Source organism: Pan troglodytes, chromosome X (genome assembly GCF_028858775.2).
Source record: "Pan troglodytes isolate AG18354 chromosome X, NHGRI_mPanTro3-v2.0_pri, whole genome shotgun sequence".
Taxonomy (NCBI): domain Eukaryota; kingdom Metazoa; phylum Chordata; class Mammalia; order Primates; family Hominidae; genus Pan; species Pan troglodytes.
This window is the reverse complement of record NC_072421.2, coordinates 78,351,204-78,370,384: the sequence shown is the minus strand read 5'-3', so window position 1 is coordinate 78,370,384 and position 19,181 is coordinate 78,351,204. Positions and strand designations below refer to the sequence as shown.

Genomic DNA, 19,181 nt, shown 5'->3' with positions numbered 1-19,181 from the left:
AGCAAACCTGTACAGCATGTAACTGCACTGAATACCATAGACAGTTATACATACAATGGTACATATTTGTATATCTAAGCATATCTAGACAGAAAAGGTACAGAAAAATATGGTATAAAAGATTAAGAATGGTATGACTGTATAAAGCACTTACCATGGAATGGAGCTTAAAGGACTGGAAATTGCTATGGGTGATTCAGTGAGTGAGTGGTTGAATGTGAAGGCCTAGAACATTACTATACAATACTGTACACTTTATCAACACTGTACACTTAGGCTACACTAAATGTATATAAACAATATTTTTCTTTCTTCAGTAACAAATTAACCTTAGCTTACTGGAAACACTTTTTAGGTTTTTTGGTTTTTTGTTTCTTTGTTTGTTTGTTTTTTAACTTTTTGACTCTTTTTTAGTAATACTTAGCTTAAAACACAAATACATTGTACAGCTGTATAAAATATTGTTATATCCCTATGCTATAAGGTTTTTCTATTTTTAAAATTTTTATTGTTTTACTTTTTAAACTTTTTAAAAGTTAAGACACAAACATACATTAGCCTAGGTCTACACAGAGTCAAGATTATCAATATCCCTGTCTTCTATCTCCACATCTTGCTTGTCCCACTGGAAGGTCTTCCGGGGCAATATGGAGCTGTCATCTCTTAGGATAACAATGCCTTTTTCTGGAATACCTCCAAGAGGACCTTCTTGAGGCCGTTTTACGGTGCAATGTTTTTTTAATAATTAAAAGGAGTACATTTCAAAATGATACGAAGTATGGTATAGTGCATACATAAAACAGTAATATAGTCATTTATTACCAAATATTATGTACTGTGCATAATTATATGTGCTATGCTTTTATATAACTGGCAGTGCAGTAGGTTTGTTTATGCCAATATCACCACAAACATGTGAGTACTGCACTGCACTGTGAAGGCTATGATGTCACTAAACAATAAGAGTTTTTCAGCTTCATTATGATCTTATGAGACTACCGTTGTATATGTGGTTTATCTTTGACTGAAATGTCGTTATGCAGCACTTGATTGTATTTTTAAAGATGAGAAGGCTCTCATAATAATGTCTAATTTGGGAGCATTGGTTAAGTCAGACACATAAGCTAGTACATCAAAAATATTTACAAATGTTTCATTTGATATATACTTTATTTTACATTTAATCCTGTTTTTAATCATTTGTGTAGAAATTTATAGGTTGTTTTTACTATGTTTAAGGTATACTAAAATGTAAGTAATTTTGTGGCTTTGTATCTGGTCTTATTAAGGTGATGGTGAGGTAGTAGAACAGGTAATTGGGCAGCAAACTAATGACCAAGATGAGAGCATTCTTGATGGAATAATCAGGGAGCTGCAGAGAGAACAAGACCTGAGACTAATTAATGAAGGAGATGTTCCACATTTTCCAGTTAATAGAGCATACTCTCTTAATGGTGGTAAGTATTTTTATACTTGTAAAGGGTGTAGTTTATGTACTGTAATTATTTTACTTTTACCAAATAATTACATGGAAAATATTTTACATTTATAAATAAAAACTTTTTTATTAATTTACAATTTTGATATCAGATATATCGAAGTCTCATAATCTCATCATTTGTGGATAAAATGACTTAAGGTCTCCTGAGAAATACAGGTGATGCATTTTAATACACTGTCTTCTTTTTACTCAGTAATTTATCTGTAATCTTTACATTTGTTTTAAGAACTGAAGTGCTACAGTAAGTCTAGCCCTTTTGTAGAGGAAACAACCTATATAGTTTTCAAAATTAAAACTACCTTAAGTTTAGAAATTACTACCAATTCCTCTTTTGTGGAGAGGAAAGCAGAATACCATGCTCTTCTCTTGAATAAAAAAAAAAAAAATACACTGAAGACAAGAAGCACTCTTAGGGAATACAGATGGAGCTTCTGAATTAACTTTTATAATAGTTTGATCTTAATACCAGTAGAAGTTATTGTATAATTAATTATCTTAAAATGAATATTCTATTCTTAAATGATATTAAAATGATATTCTATCCTATCTTTTACATTAAACGTGCCAGGGCATCTGAGTTTTATATAAGTTTTAGCTTGTATCAAGAGCTATCAGTTTTATTTTCAAATGTAGTCATCTTATGAGATTTTTCAGATTTATTTCTTTTCATATATTTGTAACTAGAGTCATTTATCTGTGTAACATTGCATTTTAGATTCCATGGAAGTCAATAAGGTGATTTAAATTTGTGGTGATTCACAGGGTATTTTACTCATTTCCTGATTTCTTCAATATCTCATAAAATTAAAATAGTTCATTTAGGTTACTTGAACACCTAACTCAGATAAGCTTTTCTGAACCTAGAACAAGATGACAAGTGGGCTGATAATCCTATCTATCCAGGCCCTTTATTCCTGAGACATAAAACTTTCTCAGAACCCTGATTTAAATATCCATTAATGAAATCTGTATTCTGTTGTACCGTCAATACTAGGTTTCTGTGGACAGATTAGAAATGGCATTAGTCAAGAGACCCCACTGACTTCTATTTGTAATATTGATTTGTTTTGAAATTTTTCTGACATTTAACAGTTGGATGTTTCAGTTTCCATTTGTGTTTTATTTGTAAATATAAGAAAAATAACATGAACCTGTCTGGAGTATTAAAAAGTAAAACTTCCGTTACTTTGTTTTCTTTCTTTCATTGCTCATCAATCTTGAAAATGAAATTTTGATTTAAAAAAATATTTATTTACACTTTGAATCTTAACATATTTGAAAGTTTTATTGATGTTTTATCTAGAAACACTGTAATGGAGAGAACAAAGATAGAATTTAGCTCAAAAAGCTCCTTCCTGAGCTAGTACTAATAAACATTTGTAAATCTCCAAATCATGTTGAATACATTTTTTTATATTCATTGAGCATTTAGTAGACGTCAGATGTGAAACTACTTTGAAAAAAATTAAAATAATTATAGAAATTTTAAACATTTCTCAATAAGAGTGCCTGCTTTGTTTATAACAATATGAAAAACACAAAGGAGGGTACAGAAAATATAGAACAAAGGGATAGCAATTCTTACAGCAGTACTATATTTGAATCTACTGTTTTATTTAGAGCTCTGTTCTGGAAAACTATGGTGCCTTTGCTCACAGAGTGATAATTTTCCTTGTTTTTGTTTTAGCTCTGAGAAGTCCAAACATGGACATATCTTCTTCCCCAAACATCAGGCTTCGAAGACATAGTAGTCAAATTGAAGGTGTTAGACAAATGCATAACAATGCTCCTCGGAGCCAGATGGCCACTGAAAGAGATCTCATGGCGTGGAGCAGAAGAGTGGTGGTCAATGAACTAAATAATGGGGTTAGTAGGTGAGTCAATAAGGTAACATTTAGAAAAAAATTTAAAGCTTTATTCTTAGGAAGTGAATTGAAATGTACTATGTTAGCCTAGTAAATGAGGTATTTTAAAATATAGTTTAGTCATGCATTAGTTTTTCCATATTATTCCAATGAGTTCACTCCGTAACAAATAATGATCATCTTCAGCTTTGTGCTGAATGCTTTGGGGAATATTGAAAATGCAAAACATTATCTGTGTTCTGAGTTTATAGCCTAGATTAGAAGAAAAGAATACAAGTAGTATTAAGAACTCATGAGGTCTTACATAATTAAATATGTGAGTGATATATGGACCCTAACATTGGAGCAGCCTGGGAGTACAATTATTTGTTAGATGCTAGTGCTTAGAGTATCTTTAGAAATGTCATTTAGGTAGGCTTCATTGGGTGAAAGAATTTCATTAGGATTAATTTCAAACTTATAATCCCTATTCATATTTGTAAACCCTGACATTTGCTGTAATAATAACTTTCAGATACTCCACAGCAACTGGAAATAGATTTAGAAAAGAGAAAGGACATTTACAGAGAATATGTACAATTCATTTTAATCAAGTATCTTCCTAACCAAGCCTTTTACCAGATCAACCAACAAATAGCAAAATTAATTTGGTTTCTCCTTTTCTTCTGCTTTCTGCTATAAGAAGGCAGCAGTGATAAGAAAAAAAAAAGACATAATTAATGTCTTTGGAGTAAATGATTATTTACTAAAAACATAGAAAGCAGAATTGAAAGCAGGGACTCAAAGATATTTGTATACCAGTGTTAAATGTGGCATTATTCACAATAACCAAATGGTGGAAACAACTCAATTGTCCACCAACAGATGAATAGATAAACAAATTGTGGTATATGTACAAAATGGCATATCATTCAGCTACAGAAAAGAATGATGTTCTGATACCTGCTACAACGTGGATAAACATGCTAAGCAGAAGAAGCCAGAGACAAAAGGACAAATATTATATGATTCCACTTATATGAAATATCTGGACTAGGCAAATTCATAGAGACATACAATAGATTAGAGGTTTTCAGGGGCTAGGAAGAAGGAGAAAATGGGGAGTTATTGCTTAATGGTCACAGAGTTTATCTTTGAAGTGATGAAAAAGTTTTGGAAATGCTGGTAATGGTTGCACAACTTTCTGAATGTAATTGATGCCACTGAATTATATGCTTAAAAATAGTTCAAGTGGCAAATTATATGTTTAAAAGTATTTTTATTATCTGATTCTTAGATGATTGGTTTTCTTCTTGATTTTCTGTTACTTTGACCTTTGACTTGTTATTAGGGTACAGGAAGAATGTCGAACTGCAAAAGGTGACATAGAAATCAGTCTTTATACAGTTGAAAAGAAGAAAAAGCCATCTTACACTACTCAAAGGGTAAGTATAGTTTTACAATACTTTGGGATACACTATTTGCAGATATTTGTAGATAATAGGCTTTTGAGAGGCAGCAGTTGTGTGTTAAGAGACTATTTTAATAGGTATCTGCATATAGGGAACCTACTTTTTGAGCCACAAATTGAGATATATGATTATTATTAATAAGAACAAAGTTACAAGTCGAGTGTCCCCCCAAATGTAGGACATGTGGTCATTGTAGGTATAAGATATTTGTATTAAAATAACCATTTTTATATGATCAAAGTAGAACCTTAAATATATTACCAGATCACTAATTAGAATGTAAAACAAATGATCCAGATATCCTAGGCCAGAGATTGGCAAACTATAGCCCATGGGCCAAATCAGTTCTGCTACCTATTTCTGTTAATTTTTATTGGAACACAGCCACGTTCACTTATTTATGTCTTGTATATGGTTGCTTTCAGGCTGTAAGACAGAATTGAATAGTTGTAACAGAGATTGTATGACTTGCAAAGCCAAAAAATGTTTACACTTTGGTCCTTTGCAGAAAAAGTTTGCTGATCCCTACCCTAGACCCATTCCTGGCTTACCAAATCATTTAGGAGCAAAATATGATCTGTATATTGTGATGTACTATAGAAAGAAACTGCTAAGCAGAATACTCTCAGGTACACCAAATGTATAGTTTTGTTCCCAAATTTAACCATAATTTCTGTAGAGTGTGGTAATTTGAAGAGTCTAGGATGATTTTGATGTTGTTAAACCAATCTAGGTAATGGACCCTGAATTTGCATTTTTTTCCATAATTGATAAACAGAAATTTAGGTAAATATCAAATGGATATCTGCAAATATTAGATCATTTTGATGTTTGCTTTCTTAACTTTTATTGTTAAGAAATTAACTTTATTGTTTTGTTAGTTTATTTGCTGTTCTCTGGTAAGTTTTTTTTTTTTTTAAGAGATTTTGAATGACTCAGAACACTCATTTTTATTCATGTTTCTTACTAAGCTGATTTTATCAAACATCAGACTTGGCTGAGACTAATGGACAGGGTACTTAGGTCTGTAGATATTTTTACTTAGGTTGAAAATGTGAAACATTTACATACACTTTTAAACTTGTTGGCTCCTGATTACATTCTAGGATTGCAGCTTAGCTAAATGGAATATCAATAGTAATGTTTTATATTTGTAAAGGTTAGAATAAAATAGTTTTCACTTCAAATTTTAATCATTAAAAATTAAATCTCTATTTTGACCTGTTTACTAAATGAACATACTGCCAATTCTTGTTACAACTACAGGTAAGTTATCCATAGTTACTCAATTTCTCTTCTTCTATATTGTCCGCAAATAGTAGAAATAATCCTCAATGGGATATAAGGGATTAAACATGGCATGAATTTGTGTGTGTCTATGTGCCTTTGACGAAGAATCAAATTCTAAAATATTTGAAGAGATGTATTCTGAGCCAAAAATGAGTGACCAATGGTCCGTGGCACAGCCCTCAGGAGATCCTGAGACTCTGTGCCTGAGATGGTCGGGCTACAACTTGGTTTTATACATTTTAGGGATACATAAGACATCAATCAATAGATGTAAAATGTACACTGGTTTGGTGCAGAAAAGCAGGACAACTGGAAGGTGGGTGGTGGGCTTCCAGGTCAGTTTCCAATCCAAGATTTTCTGACTGGAAATTGGTTGAAAGAGTTTTTATCTAAAGACCTGGAATGAAGAGAAAGGAATGTCCGGAATAAGATAAGGGTTTGGGTAGCCAGGTGTGGTGGTGCATGTCTGTAATCCCAGCTACTCGGGAGGCTGAGGCAGGAGGCTGAGGCAGGAGGCTGAGGCAGGAGAATCGCTTGAACCTTGGAGGCCGAGGTTGCAGTGAGCCCATATCACGCCATTGCATTCTAGCCTACGCAACTAGAGTGAAACTCCGTCTCAAAAAAAAAAAAAAAAAAAGATGAGGGTTTTTGAAGACCAAGATTCTTATTATGCAGATGAAGCCTCCAGGTAGCAAACTTCAGAGAAAATAGGTTGTAAATGTTTGTTATCGGACTTAAAAAGATGCCAGACTCTTAGTTGATTCTCCCTTGAAGGGGGTCCTCTGCACAATGTAGGTTTTCCCCCACAAGAGACAACTTTGCAGGGCTATTTCAAGATATGGCAAAGAAACATTTGGGATTAAAATATTCTGATTCCCCTCTTTATCTGTCATGTGATGCTATGCCAAAGTCAGGTTGGAAAAGTAAAGCCATGTTACATAGAGTTAAATAAAACCGCTCTGATGGGACCCTATGGTTTGTAAGGCATGACTCCCCAGACCCTTGAGATAGGAATTTGAGCAAGAGAATAACAAAAGAGCAGAGTTTAGATTTCAGTTCCAAAAATTAAATTGTTACTTTTTGTATGTAGATTGTTTTGAGTCCTTTCCCTTCTGTTGTTAGAAGTAATCTAAGATTTATTATTTCATTTATTTTTATTTATTTATTTATTTTTATTGATCATTCTTGGGTGTTTATCGCAGAGGGGGATTTGGCAGGGTCATAGGACAATAGTGGAGGGAAGGTCAGCAGATGAACAAGTGAACAAAGGTCTCTGGTTTTCCTAGGCAGAGGACCCTGCGGCCTTCCGCAGTGTTTGTGTCCCTGGGTACTTGAGATTAGGGAGTGGTGGTGACTCTTAACGAGCATGCTGCCTTCAAGCATCTGTTTAACAAAGCACATCTTGCACCGCCCTTAATCCATTTAACCCTGAGTGGACACAGCACATGTTTCAGAGAGCACAGGGTTGGGGGTAAGGTCATAGATCAACAGGATCCCAAGGCAGAAGAATTTTTCTTAGTACAGAACAAAATGAAGTCTCCCATGTCTACTTCTTTCTACACAGACATAGCAACCATCCGATTTCTCAATCTTTTCCCCACCTTTCCCCCTTTTCTATTCCACAAAACCGCCATTGTCATCATGGCCCGTTCTCAATGAGCTGTTGGGTACACCTCCCAGACGGGGTGGTGGCCGGGCAGAGGGGCTCCTCACTTCCCAGTAGGGGCGGCCAGGCAGAGGCGCCCCTCACCTCCCGGACGGGGTGGCTGGCCGGGCAGGGGGCTGACCCCCCCACCTCCCTCCCGGACGGGGCGGCTGGCCGGGCGGGGGGCTGATCCCCCACCTCCCTCCCGGATGGGGCGGCTGGCCGGGCGGGGGGCTGACCCCCCCACCTCCCTCCCGGATGGGGTGGCTGCCGGGTGGAGATGCTCCTCACTTCCCAGACTGGGTGGCTGCCGGGCGGAGGAGCTCCTCACTTCTCAGACGGGGCGGTTGCCAGGCAGAGGGGCTCCTCACTTCTCAGACGGGGCGGCCGGGCAGAGACGCTCCTCACCTCCCAGACGGGGTCGCGACCGGGCAGAGGTGCTCCTCACATCCCAGAGGGGGCGGCGGGGCAGAGGTGTTCCCCACATCTCAGACAATGGGTGGCCGGGCGGAGACGCTCCTCACTTCCTAGATGGGATGGCGGCCGGGAAGAGGCGCTCCTCACTTCCTAGATGGGATGGCGGCTGGGCAGAGACGCTCCTCACTTTCCAGACTGGGCAGCCAGGCAGAGGGGCTCCTCACATCCCAGATGATGGGCAGCCAGGCAGAGACGCTCCTCACTTCCCAGACGGGGTGGCGGCCGGGCAGAGGCTGCAATCTCAGCACTTTGGGAGGCCAAGGCAGGCGGCTGGGAGGTGGAGGTTGTAGCGAGCCGAGATCACGCGACTGCACTCCAGCCTGGGCACCATTGAGCACTGAGTGAACGAGACTCCGTCTGCAATCCCAGCACCTCGGGAGGCCGAGGCTGGCGGATCACTTGCGATTAGGAGCTGGAGACCAGCCCGGCCAACACAGCGAAACCCCGTCTCCACCAAAAAAATACGAAAACCAGTCAGGCGTGGCGGCGCGTGCCTGCAATCGCAGGCACTCGGCAGGCTGAGGCAGGAGAATCAGGCAGGGAGGTTGCAGTGAGCCGAGATGGCAGCAGTACAGTCCAGCTTCGGCTCGGCATCAGAGGGAGACCGTGGAAAGAGAGGGAGAGGGAGACCGTGGGGAGAGGGGAGAGGGGAGAGCATTTCATTTTTATTTTAAACAACTCTCTCCTGGACCTAGTTTTGTATTTCAGAGGTGGGGGGTTGGAGATTGGACTAAATTTATTCTAAAGATACTTTTTAGCTCTTAAGAATCTTAAGAATGCTGTTGATGAAAGAGTCAAACTCTATAAAATATTTGAAGAGATTTATTCTGAGCCATACATGAGTGACCAGTGACTGGATGCACAGTCTCAAGTAGTCCCGAGAACATATGCCTAAGATGGCCAGGCTACTGGTTGGATTTATACAATTTAGGGAGACAAGACATCAATCAGTACATGTAAGACAGTACATTGGTTTGGTACAGAAAGGCAGGACAACTCACGGGGGTGTGACGGAGGAGGTTCCAGGTCATAGGTGGATTCAAAAATTTTCTAATTAGCAATTAGTTGAAAGAGTTAAGTTATTGTCTAAAGACCTAGAATCAATGGAAGGAAATGTCTGGGTTTAGATAAGGAATTTTAGAGACCGAGATTCTCATTACGCAGAAGAAGCCTCTAGGTAGCTTTTTTCACAGAGAGTAGGTTGCAAATGTTTCTTTTCAGACTTAAATAAAAGTGCCAGACTTTTGGTTGATTCTCTCCTGGATCAGGAAAAAGGCCTGGAAAGAGAAAGGGATTCTCTACAGAATGTTGATTTTAAGACAGCTTTACAGGGCTATTTCAAGATATGACAGAAACATATTTGCGGTTAAAATATTTTGATTTCCTTCTTTCTCTGTTGTATGATGTTATGCCAGAGTCATATTGGAAAGTTAAAACACGTTATATAGGGTTAAGTAAAACCCCTCTGATGAGACTTTGTCGTTTGTGAGGCATGGAACCTCCCCTCCCATGCCCACCTCTGCAGAAGGCCTCTTAGATAGAAATTTGGGCAAGAGAAATAAAAGATCAGAGTTTAGCCCTCAATGTTAATCTAGAATGAACAAAAGTATAGATTATTAAATCCACTTATATATCTTAGCACTTTAAAAAAGTTTTCTAGATTTTTGAGCAGAACTAAATAAACACACATTATATATACACATATGACTGAAATGTCTTGCTTCATCCTATAATAATTCTGAATAATGTGGCATACGTAAATTATGAATGGGCAAATTCTTGCAACCCAGACATTTCTTTTTTTTTTTCAGGAGGTGAAACAATTTTATTTTACAGTTGGCTTTAAAATCACAAAGACACTTACTTTTTTCATATAAAAACATCAGTAGAGATACCTGTACTTTCTAGAAAGTGATTATATAGACATCTCAAAGAAAAATGTACCCCATTATACGGTTTTAGTGAGGTTGCTTAGAAAAAACTCACATCTGGACTGATTCCTAAAACATACCATTCCACCACCATTCTACTGATGATTAGTATCATCAGTATGTCTTCCAGCATTATTACATATTTGATAATACATACATAGGCTGGCTTATCACTTAATGTTCCATTGGTTCATCAGCCTTTTCTGCTGGTTCATCAGCAGGTTGAGCAGGCTTTGCCTTTCTCTGTGGCCTTTCTTCAAGACCTTCCAGGATTGGAGACACATCATCATCATCATGATAGATTGTAAACTCCAAATTATTACCAGCAATTCCAATGGAAACATTTTTGTAGTTATGTCCTGTTCTGCAGGAATTGTCTCTCTCAAGGCATGCAGACCATGTTTAACCAGTTCATTTAAATTGTATTCCATAAATTTAGACATATGTCTCTCCAAGTAAGTACGAGCTGACTGAGAACGGGCCCCAGTGGACGTAGCTCTGTAGTCAAAATAGTCAGCAGATGACCAGGTTTGGAAAATGTGAGGCCCATATCATTATAACCAGCAGTAAGTAGCCTAACACCATATGGTCTCCAGCCATATTGTTGTGTTGATATTTGGGTCTTGCTTCCAATTAGAGATACAAGAGAAGACACAGGAAGTGGTCTATCAGATACAAATCTGGAATCGAAACACTCCTGGCACATAAAATTACATAACAGTTTACCGTCATCAGTAAGCCCTGCAATTGAGATACCAATATGATTGTCAATATGGAGAATTTTTTTCTGATGAGCTGCAAGCTCCGATGGTGCCCTTTTCAATGCAACCAATACTGCATGGGTTTTTTATTTCAGACCAACTGTGGCTGAACCTTGTTTAACAGCTTCCATTGCATATTCAGTTTGATGAATCCTGCTCCAGACAATGATATCATTGTCATACTGGTTTCTAAACGTGGTTCCAGCACAGGTCTGGTTGCAGCCTCTGGCAAAACTGAGGATCAAGAAGTTGCTGCCTAAACTATTACTCTGCGTTGTACAGAGAAGTCTGTGGGACTTTGCAACCCAGACTTTTCAGCACTGTCTTTAATTTGATCACAAGGTTTACAAAATAGGAGAGTGATCAATATTAGTGGAAAGTGGATTAAATATGTATAAATATAGTTCTATGTTGACTTTCTTTTGGGGAATTTATTCTCATCTCCTACTCACCCCTACCCCCCACCTAATTTGCTTTATATATGTTCCTTGTGTGTTTACTGAGCTTTTCCTTTTTTAAAATTTATTATTCTTCTCTTTTACAGAATGATTATGAGCCTAGCTGTGGGCGTTCTTTACGCAGGACACAGCGCAAACGTCAGCATACTTACCAAACACGGTCCAACATAGAGCATAATTCACAGGCATCATGTCAAAATTCAGGTGTACAGGAAGACTCAGACAGCTCCTCAGAGGTTATATATATACTATTATTTATTTGATGTAGTTTTTTGTTTCCCAGTTTGTATCATCCATTTGGGTTTAAGGGTCACTTCTTTAATAGAAAATTATTTTAATTATATTCTTATAAGAGATTTGTTCATTAATAATACATTTAGTAGGTATATTTGGGCATATTTAGTTCATTTAGATGTCTTGGATTTGTACCTCAGATGCTGTCTTGGTGAGGGTATCAAATATGCCAGCAAGAGTTTGACGTTGAGACAGTGAAAAAAAGAGTAAGAGGAAATCAGCCTGTAAATGGAAAGGAGCGAAATATAAAGAGCATTAATAAGTTACACAGTTTCAGAACTGGTTGGCTATCTAATCAACATAATGTACACATGTTTTGTTATTATTGACTTCATCCCTCATAGAGATCATTGAATGTTGATTTTTCTCAGACCTACCTTTTTCATGGTAATGAATAAAGAGCATAGCTTCTTTTCATCTTGTTCTTCTGTTCTCCAGTCTTTTTGTTCTCTTAACAGCTTTCATTGTTAAATGCATAATGAAGGTTTAATCATGCATTGACAATATATGGTACTCTCATTCTTGTGCCATTCCCAATTCTTTTTTTTTTTTTTTTTTGAGATGGAGTCTCACTCTGTCCCCAGGCTGGAGTGCAGTGACACGTACTTGGCTCACTGCAACCTCTGCCTCCCGGGTTCAAGAGATTCTCCTGCCTTGGCCTCCCCAGGAGCTGGGATTACAGGCATGCGCCACCATGCATGGCTAATTTTTGTATTTTTAGTAGAGCCAGGGTTTCACCCTGTTGGCCAGGCTGATCTTGAACCCTTGACCTCAGGTGATCTGCCCACCTTGGCCTCCCAAAGTGCTAGGATTACAGGCATGAGCCACTGCACCTGGCCCCATTCACAGTTCTTAAACTATTATCAAAGATGTCCTACATTCATGCCCCACCCCCACCCATATGAAATCTTGATCTTAAAAGAATGATCACTATTCAGGAACTGATGCTTCCCCCACCCTTTAAAAAAAAAAAAAAGACAAGAGTCTTGTTCTGTTGTCCAGGCTGGAGTACAGTGGCTCAATCTCAGCTGACTACAGCCTCCACCTCCCAAGTTCAAGCAATTCTCCTGTCTCATCCTCCCAAGTAGCTAGGACTACAGGTGCATGCCACCATGCCCTGCTAATTTTTGTGTTTTTAGTAGAGACAGGGTTTCACCATATTGGTCAGGCTGGTCTCGAACTCCTGACCTCAGGTGATCTGCCTGCCTTGGCCTTCCAAAGTGCTGGGATTACAGGGATGAGCCACTGCACCTGACCTGATGCTCCCTTTTAAATGTAATGTGATAACAGCATTGCAGTTGTACTTTTAAAAGAAATCCTAATCTTAGTAAATATTTATGGTTAAAATGGTTTTTTTGGTCATATTGTGCATCAAACTAATGCTAGAGTATAAGGCAGTGGGTGAGGGTATAGATAAAATAGAAAGTGAGTTATTACCTAAACTGGAGATTGTGTACACGGGTTATCTATTCTCTACTGTATGTAAAATTTTACATAAAAAAGATAATTAAAATTTTTAATGGAGAGTAATTATATTAACTCGACAGAGACATATAGGCATTTTGAAAACAATGTTTCTAATATTGTATTTAAGAGAGTTATATTTGGACTCAAGAAATCTATTGAGTCTTTGAAATCACAAAAAGATGTTTTATATCAATAAGATAATGATGCTAGAAATTTAGAAATACCTAGTAGACTTAGTCGTGAGTTACAGATATACTTAGAACAATAATTATGTGCGTTTTAAGAAGAACATTTTTTGAGGGCAGAATTCAAAAAAATGCTATAAAACAGGTAGTGGTTTTTTAATTAGAAATACATTAGCTGGTAATATCCATATATCTTAATTGCTGGCTCTTTGTTGTAGGAAGATGAAACTGTTGGCACAAGTGACGCTTCGGTAGAGGATCCTGTTGTTGAATGGCAAAGTGAAAGTTCTTCCAGGTAGTTTTAATGGTTTTAATTTGGTCAAAATTATTGAACAGTTTTAATATGAAATTATGTTCTCGTAGGAAATTGGTAAAACCAGAATTAAAATAGTGTTTTATAGTAGAAAAGGTACTGGCTGGAAGCCGAGAGACCTGATGTGATCCTGGCTCTCCCAATATCTTTCTGACGTCACTTTGGGCCTTTTAGTTTCTTCATCTATAAAATAAGATTCTTTTTAAATCCAAGATTCTACATCTTGGCAATTATATTCACCCTCTGCATAATGATGTTTCAGTCAATGATGGAGTGCATATGACTATGGTCCAATAATGAAGCTGAAAAATTCCTGTCACCTAGTGACATCATAGCCATTGTAACACTGTAGCACAAAGTGTTATTCATGTGTTTGTGAGGATGCTGGTGTAAATTAACTTGCTGAACTGTCAGTCATACAAAAGTTTAGCATATACAATTATGTACAGTATATAGTACTTAATAAACAACTATGTTACTGGCTTATTTACTATGCTATACTTTTATATTATTACGTTTTCTTCATTTCATTTTCTATTATTTTAGAGATGGTGTCTTGCTATGTTGCCCAGGCATGCCTTGAACTCCTGGGCTCAAGCAGTCGTCCCACCTCAGCCTCCTAAGTAGCAGGGTGTACAGGTGCACACCAGTTTGCTCAGTTTATGCTATACTTTTTATTGTTATTTTAGAGTGTACTTGTCCTACTTGTAATAAATTATTAACTGTAAAATAGCCTCTGTCAGGTCCTCAAAGAGATATTCCAGAAGAAGGCATTATTATCATTGGAGATAAAAGCTCCATGTGTTTTTGTCTCTGAATACCTTCCGTTGAACAGGAAAAGATGTGGAGATGGAAGACGGTGATATTGATGATCCTGACCCTCTGTAGGCTTAGGCTAATGTTTGTGTCTTAGTTTTTAAACAAAGTTTTAAAATAAAAAAAAATTTTAAACCTTAAAAATAGAAAAAACCTTATAGAGTAAGGATATAAAGAAAAAATTTGCCGAACGTGGTGGCTCACTTCTGTAATCTCAGCACTTTTGGAGGCCGAGGTGGAAGGATCACCTGAGGTCAGGAGTTCGAGACCAGCCTGGCCAACATGGTAAAACCCTGTCTCTACTAAAAATACAAAAATTACCCGGATGTGGTGGCGGAGGCCTGTAATCCCAGCTACTTGGGAGGCTGAGACAGGAGAATTTCTTGAACCCGGAAGGCAGAGATTGCAGTGAGCCGAGATTGCGCCATTGCACTCCAGCCTGTGCGACAAGAGTGAAACTCTGTCTCAAGGAAAAAAAAAAATACGGCTGTACAATGTGTTTGTGTTTTAAGCTAAGTGTTATTACAAAAAAGTCAAAAAGTTAAAAAATGCTAAAAAGTATAAAGTAAAAATGTTACAGCAAGCTGATTAATTTCTTGTTGAAGAAAGAAAAATATTTTTTATAAATTTAGTGTAACCTAAGTGTAGTGTTTGTAAAGTCTTCAGTAGTGTACAGTAATGTTCTAGGTCTTCACATTCACTCACCATCACTCACTGACTCACCCACGGCAACTTTCAGTTCTATAAACTCCATTCATGTTAAGTGCCCTGTGTAGGTATACATTTTTAAAAATCTTTTACATCATATTTTTACTGTACCTTTTCTATGTGTAGATATACACTTAGCATTGTGTAGATATATACTTAGCATTGTGTTAAAATTGCTGACAGTATTCAGTACAGTCACATGCTGTACAAATTTGTAGCCTTGGAGCATTAGGTTCTACCTATATAGAATAGCTGTGTAGTAGGCTATACTGTCTAGGTTTGTGTAAGTATACTCTGTATGATATTCACACAATGACAAAATCACCTAATGATGCATTTCTCTGAAAGTATCCCCTTTGTTAACTGACTCATGACTGTATATGACTGTATATGTATTTATTTCAGTTTTAAAACAATCCCACTTCAGCATTTCCAAGAATAAGATGCTTTTTTATTTTAAAGAAGCATTTGTGATTTTGGACAGGGATTTTAATTCCTGTTACAGGAAACTAAGCATTATAATTATAATATAATCCTTGGATAAAGTATACTTCATCCAAGAAGCATTTCATTAAAATTACTTAGATAATGGTCGAAATTCTATATTGATTTTTTTTTTTTTTTTTTTTTTTTGAGATGGAGTCTCACTCTGTCACCCAGGCTGGAGCGCAGTGGTACACTCTCGGCTCACTGCAACCTCTGCCTCTTGGGTTCAAGTGATTCTTCCCTCTCAGCTTCCTGAGTAGCTGGGACTACAGGCGTGTGCCATCACACCCGGCTAATTTTTGTATTTTTAGTAGAGACGGGGTTTTGCCATGTTGGCCAGGCTGGTCTCGAACTCCTGATCTTGTGATCTGCACATCTTGGCCTCCCAGAGTGCTGGGATTACAGGTGTGAGCCACCGCGCCTGGATGATATTTTTTCTCTTAAGTTAGAAAAAAATCCAGCCATGTCATTTATAATGCTGTTTGCTTACAGGATGATCTTTCAATTATTAAGTAAAACTACTCCTTTTCTATACTTAGGTATCCATAATTTTGATTTATTTACAGTGACTCATCAAGTGAATATTCTGATTGGACAGCAGATGCTGGAATAAATTTACAACCCCCAAAAAGACAAACCAGACAGACAACACGTAAAATATGCAGCAGCTCTGATGAGGAAAATTTGAAGTCCCTAGAAGAAAGGCAGAAGAAACCTAAGCAGACTAGAAAGAAGGTTTGTAATTTTATAAGTTATTTTGTTTTTGTTATTTTTTGTTTTTTGCCTTTGATAACTTAAATATTTAATTGTAACATTGACTTTTCTCTAAAAATAACATTTCATCTGAGAAAGTAAGTAAAAGTAGTTTGACTTCAAAATGTAAAGAATTTTTGAAATTTTTCTGTTATCAAAGGTAGAGGCTAGAATGTTTCATTATAATTTGTTATTCAAACATATTCACAATCATTTGTTAAAATGTAGCAATGTCCTAAAATAAACTACTGTCTTAACGAAATTATTATTCTTGTCAGTTTTATCTGACAACATTATTATTCTTGTCATGTGGTATTTTGAGTCCTCATTTTTAACATTTTTAACTTGTAACATGGAAGAGTATGATAAATTGTATAGGACTCTCCCTCCATTCCACTATGTTTTTTGGTGTTTTTTTTAAAGAGATGGGGTCTTGTTATGTTGCCCAGAGTGGAGTGCAGTGGCTATTCACAGGCATGATCACAGCACACTGCAGACTCGAACTGCTAGGCTCAAGCAATACTCCCACCTCAGCCTCCTGGTTGGCTGGGACTACTGGTGTGTACCACTGTGCCTGGCTTACCTTTATGTTTTTATTTCATCCCAATGACAGTTTCTTTTCCCCACTATAGATTCATTTAAATGATTTAAAGACTTGGTGTATGTAGTTATTTTAATTTTAACTTCAAAATTGATTATAGACACATTCTGTAGTCTTTTGCTTTAGTAGACAATTATTTTCTTGATTCTCACTATTTTATTGGCAAAAAGTTATTCTTACATTTGAATTCATGTGGTAGTCAAGGGACGTATGTAAAAGTTACGGTTTTCAGGTAGTCTATAGTGTCAAGTTATTACTTGTCAGTTAAAATTTAGTAAAGTGATTTTTTATTGGCAGAAAAGTTGTATATAATAAAGCAAAATCATTCAAATTTATATACTTTAGGTTTCATTGTAACCTGAAATTTTTAATCTTCTCTACCTACTATTTTTCATACTATTGTTCATGTGTTTTATGTATTGGAGAACTGTGTTTTATACATATACTTTTCGTGTATTTATGTTTTAGAAAGGAGGACTAGTTTCTATAGCAGGTGAGCCTAATGAAGAATGGTTTGCCCCTCAGTGGATCTTGGATACTATACCCCGACGTTCCCCATTTGTCCCACAAATGGGAGATGAGGTAATTATTACCTGTTATAACCTTTTTCTGTGGAGCCTCAAGAGCACTAACTTTAATCAGTCTTAATATATTTATATTCCTAATTCCATTATAATAATATGTACAGTGTCTTATCTGCTCTGCTCAATTATATATTTCTTGTGGAAGGGGACTGAACAGTATTAATCTTTGTATCCTTTGTAGGTCCTGGCACAGTAGCTTCAGTCTATTAGATGCTCATTGAATATTGAGATAAATTAATCAGCTTGTGAAGTCATAAAAACAATTGGCTTTATTTTAATCTGAATTGCCACTTAGTAGAATTGAGTGGTATTTTGAGTCCTCATTCATGTTCCAATATTTATTAAAAAAAAAAAAACACGTTCAACCTGATAGAAAGTATACAAGAAGGTATTTACTCCTTTAAATGAGCAGGGGAATGTAATTTTGCAAACAGGTCTTTCTTTCTGAGTCTGTGATTGATGAGTATAGCCATATTTATTATTGGCCAGTCAAAAATTAATCAAAATTCTACCTGGTAAAAAATTTTCATTTTATTATGAAAATTATCGTAACATTGGAACATTAGAACTCTTTTTGGCTTGGATATTGTCTGATATACTAATTTTTTTAATCGATTAAATGTTTTTACACAGTTTTTAATTTAAGAGTGTTAGTAGAAATGTAATATTGTCATTGCAGCAGCAGAAGGAGCAAAACCTTGCAAGTAGGCTCTAAACATTTTGGGAACAATAAAAGTTTTACCAAACTTTTCTGTAATTGCCTGTTATAGAGATCTTATATCAGAGTAGCTATCAAATAGCCTTACAAATAAATTATTACCTGCTGATTATCTTTAGATATTTTAAGATGTTTCTTTTGATATTTTCATATAGGTATTGGACTTCTGAGTAATGCTTGTTTGCATAGTTATGTTAATAAATATTTTCTGATGAATGCTATACTTAAAAACAGAGAACTTGTAAAATTTTATTGGCATATCTCAAATCACTATTTCTTATAGTTGTTGCCTGTTTTTATTTTCTGGAGGCAGAAGAGGAGTAATGTTTAATTATCTTAGAAAACTTTATAGAACAATATAAGGATCTATACACTCTAAGACCTAATGAGACTCCTGTCTAAGGACCATTTTTCTCCATTCTTTGGTGGAATTCCTTTTCCTCTATGTTGTTAAACTTACTACATCCTTATATGCTTCAAGACTAATGTGTATGAGGTGAAGACAGTTCTTCAGGTAATGAGGAAGATGTATGTAAACCAGACAGTGAATATGTAGAGAATGTTTTTAAATAAATTATAAAGGCAAACATACACTTTTTATATAATTGATTTCTTAATGGCAACATTACTTTTTACTTCATCTTAATATTAAGCCTTCATTGTCTTGCCTAGATATCCCTACATACAGATCATTGCTTCTTAAAATTATCATTTTTCAAGGTCTAATTCAAATACTAACTTTTCCAGGATGTTATCCTTGTTTTTCATTGGCCAGTCCCTCTGTGCTCATGGCTTTTCTACCTAAATTATTTTTCTCTTCTGATATATAATATATTCTACCTTGCATTATAGTTATATATCTACATGAGTTTCCATA

General features: G+C 36.5%; 1 protein-coding gene and 1 pseudogene across 8 annotated transcripts in view; one reads left to right on the top strand and one right to left on the bottom strand.

Moving 5' to 3' along the window:
* Positions 1–19,181, top strand: part of BRWD3 (bromodomain and WD repeat domain containing 3) — a 137,328-nt gene that overhangs the window by 87,726 nt on the left and 30,421 nt on the right. For 6 of the 8 annotated variants that reach the window (XM_016943269.4, XM_063804099.1, XM_016943272.4 and 3 more), the window contains 7 exons: positions 1,290–1,457; positions 3,189–3,375; positions 4,697–4,790; positions 11,466–11,615; positions 13,544–13,620; positions 16,215–16,383; positions 17,471–17,584. In XM_016943269.4, the coding sequence (XP_016798758.1) occupies positions 1,290–1,457; positions 3,189–3,375; positions 4,697–4,790; positions 11,466–11,615; positions 13,544–13,620; positions 16,215–16,383; positions 17,471–17,584 (959 nt within the window). The remainder of the gene's footprint in view (positions 1–1,289; positions 1,458–3,188; positions 3,376–4,696; positions 4,791–11,465; positions 11,616–13,543; positions 13,621–16,214; positions 16,384–17,470; positions 17,585–19,181) is intronic. The other 2 variants (XM_016943270.3, XM_063804100.1) reach the window with 1 other exon arrangement.
* Positions 10,298–11,362, bottom strand: LOC104003934 (proteasome subunit alpha type-1-like; annotated as a pseudogene).